Below are 5529 nucleotides of genomic sequence, written 5' to 3'. Positions count from 1 at the left end.
AAAACCACTAGGGGAACATTCTGAGCTTCCAATTGGTTATTCATGTCATATATAGAAGTAAGTGTATAAAACGGAGCATTTCCAAAAATGGAAAAAGGTGGCGGGGGTGCCACTGTGTTTGATTTATAACATGAGCAATATCTTAGCAAAGAGAAAAGACCTTATTTTATATTCTAGCTTGTCAATATCTGTAATTTGAGTTTCTAATTTGTACGAAACCATAGACTTAGTAGTTTGACTTCACAAACATCTTATGTTTACTTTAATATTTATTTTGAAATTAAGAAATTGACAAATGTATAGTTCTAAAATATGAATTACAATCTACAGTTTGATACCAAACTTATTGATATAAATTCATGAAAATTTTGAATGCGAGTCAACAAACGAGATGACATGGCCTTTTACCTATGACCCGTCTCGAAAGGGTTAAATTGAAGACAAGTATTAAAATACTTAATTGGAAACTTCTGTGGACTGCATATGCTTTAGAATGATGCTTGGAGCTGTTAGTGCAGACCCTTATCAACTAGCAGTTCAGAACAGTGTCCAAAAACATGGTAAATGCAATCCAAAAAAAGTCTCCAATAAAGTAGTCTTCTTTGTCTATAATTTTATCTTAAACAACTATGCTAAGTATTCTCTGTGCACTTTAAATATATGTAATAAAGACATCAAGATTAGAAAGTACAGCCTCACACAAAAATATCTTGTCTGATTTTTATACATTTTAAATACTCAGCTTGTTTCATATTGTTTGTTTGGTAAAAAAAAAAATATTTTAAAGTATAAAAAATAAAATGCTCATTTATTGTATTGAAAAGAACAGTAACTTCATTGTATACTTACAAATATTTTTAGCAAATTATTTTCATAATGTTTTGGGGGTCTTCTAAACTAATTGTGAAATTGTTTTATATTAAAGAAGATAGAACTTTAATGGCAGATTCTGAAATTAGTCCATTTTTGCTTAATAAATTTTAAATCTTGTAAAAAAAGAATTAAATATATACAATATAAACACACACACAATTTTTCTCTTCTATAAAGATACCAAATGTTCTTAACAAAAATTCTTTCCAATGAATTTGTCATAATTTCAGTATTAAAACTGAAAAAAAAGAAGCAGTTTACAGTTTGTTGGTAAGTGGATATGGTGAAAATAATTTTAAGCCATGTTTTGTGTCACATGCTGATGTTGAAATTGGTGTATTAAACTGCAAGTGCAAGAAAATAAAAAGTGATATAAAGATTGTTATTTGACATGCTTTATTTACATTTTTGAAATATAGATGTCTGACCATAGTAATTGTAAGTAATGTTTACACGCGTACATGAACATTATTGAAACCTTCTCAACCTGTGAGAAGAGTTAAAAAAAGATATGACTTTTTGAAAAAAAACATGGACATTAAATTGTATTTACAATTTTTTTAATTAGTTAAAAGGTAAATTGTCCATAGTGATATTCTCTAATAAAAAAAAACACATTTTGAACTTTAGAAAACTTGATTTCTCAAATTTAGTATAACATTTTCGGTATTTTTAACTTTTCTTATGAAACAGGATAGCTTGCATTAATGATACCTAATAAATTTTTCTGGGATCTGATTATCATTAGTTTTGACTTGAAATGCTTAAACATTTGTCGTAACTAAGCTGTTCAGAGTATTGGTAACATTTTGGAGAATTAAAAATGTATATTGCAAATACGACTACAATTGAACATCAAAATACAGTTAATTAAGAGAACCACTGTACACTTTTTAACAATGAAATGTGTGTCTTTATCCACATAAAAAAAAGGGTTATAATGCAAGAATGAGAAAAGCTGTATGGTGCCACATTTTAGAGCTCAGGACAAGAAAATAGTTTTGGTGGTGTCAAGTCTATGTGACTACAAGCTTAAGAGTGTCCCAGCCTGAAAGGGAATGTACATTAGTACTGACAAGGAACTTTATGGCCTGAGGGTGTTGTGGTCTAGGCTTGTGTGGTTGATCTAAAATGACAAGTAACCTCTGCTCTATCTTTCAACATAGCAACTAAAGATTAAAATGTATATTTAATAACTCTCTGACTCTTGGAAATGCCACAATTATAACTTCCTCTATCCATAAATTTGAAATTGTAAAGATAAAAATTATGAACTCTGTATATAATGCAATACTTGTAGTATGTTTTGTTATTGTACTTATTTTTTGGATGTAGGCACCTACCTAAGATATGTTTTTTTTAATACAAGTTGGTTGTTAAAACCATTGTGGAGGTGTTATTTGTACCAAAAAATATACTGTAACTCTGAGCATTCCTCACAAAACCCTGTAAGATTGTTAAAGTTTACAAGTATTTTGTACATCAAGAATGACATTCTAAAAATGTTATTTATCTATAGTAGTTATTTGCACTCAAACTGTTAAAATAGTTAGTGTAAGGTGTTTCCATTTGCATAGTCTCTAGAACCTCCTAAAAGGATATCAAAAGTTTAATATAAATGTTTATTTTTCTCTTATCATATTGCTAATTCTAGCTGTTATCATAAATATACAATACAATGAAATTATAAAAATTAGGGAGAAAAAAACAACATACCATTTGATTTTTGTAGAATTACTTTAGAGATATTGTTTTACTTATATTTGTAATTTTGGGTCTATTCCTTTTCACATATAGATAATTCTTATCCGTTACCACTTATTATTCATCTTGACGTAAGTCATTGGTACCCTCAAGGCATATTAGCTTCCTTGGAAGATGTGCACAACCCTTTAGCAAAATTTTCATTCAGCACATAATACCGAAAACCTTGTGACCGGACACAAAGTATGAGGTATATTTAAACCTTTTAATTGTGCATTTTAAAACTTAACTGATATAATAGTAAAAGCTAAATACAATATTAATTATCTCTTAACTATAACGTATTTTGGTAAGAAACAACTGCAAGTGCTGTAGTCAATCAAACATATAGTCATTGTCATGTACTCAGTGAAGACAACTTGGCACCAATTTCAGGATAACCATTGTTAGATTATACTGTAAAATGACCCCTTTCTAATGGTTATACATGTGTATGTAACATCTATATGGAGACTATAAATCTCAAACAAATCTGTTGAAAGTAGGTGTGGCAGCTGTCAGGGGTTGTAAATATTTACTACTTGTTCCAACTGTATTCAGTCAAAAAGGTTATCTAAACATCTCATTGTCTAGACATACCTCTACAGTACTTCTGTTGTATTATTGAAGATACAGTGTGTCACAGTAGAGAATTTTCATAGCTCGGTCACATGACAGTACATCTGAAGTTTGAAGTAGTTTTATTTTGAAATAAAGGACTTAAAACTTGGATAAAATTTAACTTTGGATCATAACACATTATAATATTCAATTCATTCACAAACATTGATATTAAAGGTGTTTAGATTTTGAATGTAACAGTGACTTGCACAGAAAAGCGTTTAAAGGGCCTCCTGTTTCAAATGGGTTAATACAAACATACTTCAAATTAGTCAATCGCCACTGCTTAACTACATCAATAAACTGCCAAATTCTTGCTAACCATTAGCTACTTGTGAATTGGAGTTTAAATTTTCTTTTATAATTTGAAATACAAAACCAGCATATTGTCAAGCAGAATCAAGTTATTTACTACGAACTATTGTAATTAATCATTTTTTATAATCAAATTCCAATTGGTTATTTTTAAAGAAAGCAGTAAATTTTGTCACTGGAAGTGAAATAATAAAGTGCTGTCTTGGTACCTTATCCAGGTTTCTTTTATGTACAAGCTATCCTTATTAACTTAATGCAATTTCACACTTTGAACCTGGAAACCCATTTATTTAAAACTTCATGCCTTTTTTTCACATTAGTATCTCCTTACCAAAAGAAATTTCACACTAATAAAACTAAGTAGAACTTTACTAGCATTGCTGTGAAATATGTCAACCATGGTTTGACTCCCATGTATAAAATTCTATGTAGACTACCTCAAAAATCTTTCAGTTTTTGTTACAGTTCTTAAGTTTCTTCTGTCCCACATTATTGCACAAGTAATTATACTTTCTGTAACAAGTTAAGTTTCATCACTTTTAGTCATTGGTTATTTAAAATAATATTGAAGCCTCACAATTGCAAAGACAATAGACAGTAATAGTTTATAATATAATCATTTATTCATATCATACATTGATAACATATTTTTATAGCTTTTAAACTTGCTTACACCAATTTAAACATACAGCAGTCTATACATGGGCAATTAAAAGTGACTGTATTGGTTATATCAGTGATAGAATCATTGAAAACATTTTATCATACTTCATGTCTAAAATCTACTGTAAAACTAATACTTGGTTGGGTACATTTATGTTCTGTATTCGTGACAATCATGTAAGCTTATCTCGCTTCCACACGAGTTCCACATCTTGCTCTACTTATAACAATTTGAAGCCGCTGAAAATATCATGGACCTACAAACATCAATTAAAAATATTACCTGAATGGATATACAAAATACAATGACTTGCACTTGCAATTTTAAACATGTATTAATTTGGTTAATATTCAACATTTATCACCAAGAAGAAAGTTATGAAATTAAGTCTGAAAATATGTACTGATCATTTACTTTATTACTAAGTTGTGAAATAAATGCATGATAGCAAACAATGGGTATTAGTAAAACATGGTAACCTGCTGTGTACAAGCTTCATTAGAAAATACCAACACAGAGATGGTTTGGTTGAAACTAGATTTAGACCAAAAACTTTGCAATATAAGCTTAAATACATACTACTTATTAAAGTTTAAAAATCATCTTAAAGTTGCATTATGTGAATGTTTCTAGTTATTATTATTACATTGGGTATCTTTAATTTTGTTCCTGAAGACTTTCTGCTGAACAATTTTACAATTTATCAAAATATTATGCTATTACATTTCTGGAATAACAAAGTAATATAATTAATATTTAATACAAAATAAAAATTATTAGTATAACAAATCTTGTCATATTCATCAACAATATATCATATATCTCGACACTTCTGCCCATGTACTTTAATGGCATCTTTTTAAACTTCATAAAGTAATGAAAAGCTTCATTGTTATCATAATCAATTATTAAATGTTTTAGTGGTTTTCAAACCTCAGAAAGGCAGTCCAGCTTTCTGCCTACACCTCTGCATCAGTGCTCGTAGCATAAACTGTTTGCGGGACAATTCTCGAACATGCTAAAAAAAGAAACTGTTGTTTTAACGTGTAACGAATTTATTATTATATATTTATTTTAATATCAATGTTTGTTTAGATTAAATTTCTATTTAAAAACGTACATAGCTTATGCTGTTAAATATGTATTGTGAAACTCTCGCCTATTCTCCAAAATTGTAGAAGATTCTCAAGAGTAAGAATCAACGATGTATGTAGAAAACCTCCACATGCCTATAAATATAACCAATGCTACACATAAAAAAAAAAGGTAGTATCTATTATTAGTTCACTATAGTCAGTGTGCTATAAACTTCG

General features: G+C 29.0%; 1 protein-coding gene across 3 annotated transcripts in view; it reads right to left on the bottom strand.

Annotated features, from left to right (window-relative positions):
- Nucleotides 1-4153: 4153 nt before the first annotated feature.
- LOC106473197 (tumor susceptibility gene 101 protein-like) overlaps nucleotides 4154-5529 on the bottom strand; it is a 45326-nt gene continuing 43950 nt past the window's right edge. For all 3 annotated transcript variants that reach the window (XM_022401683.1, XM_013933879.2, XM_022401684.1), the window contains 2 exons: nucleotides 5150-5234; nucleotides 4154-4472 (listed from right to left, as the gene is read on the bottom strand). In XM_022401683.1, the coding sequence (XP_022257391.1) occupies nucleotides 5151-5234 (84 nt within the window). In that variant the 3' untranslated portion in view covers nucleotides 4154-4472; nucleotide 5150. The remainder of the gene's footprint in view (nucleotides 4473-5149; nucleotides 5235-5529) is intronic.

The sequence above is a fragment of the Limulus polyphemus genome, unplaced genomic scaffold (assembly GCF_000517525.1).
Source record: "Limulus polyphemus unplaced genomic scaffold, Limulus_polyphemus-2.1.2 Scaffold5963, whole genome shotgun sequence".
Lineage (NCBI taxonomy): Eukaryota > Metazoa > Arthropoda > Merostomata > Xiphosura > Limulidae > Limulus > Limulus polyphemus.
The sequence above is the reverse complement of the archived record's forward strand: the minus strand, read 5'-3'. Positions and strand labels throughout refer to the sequence as shown.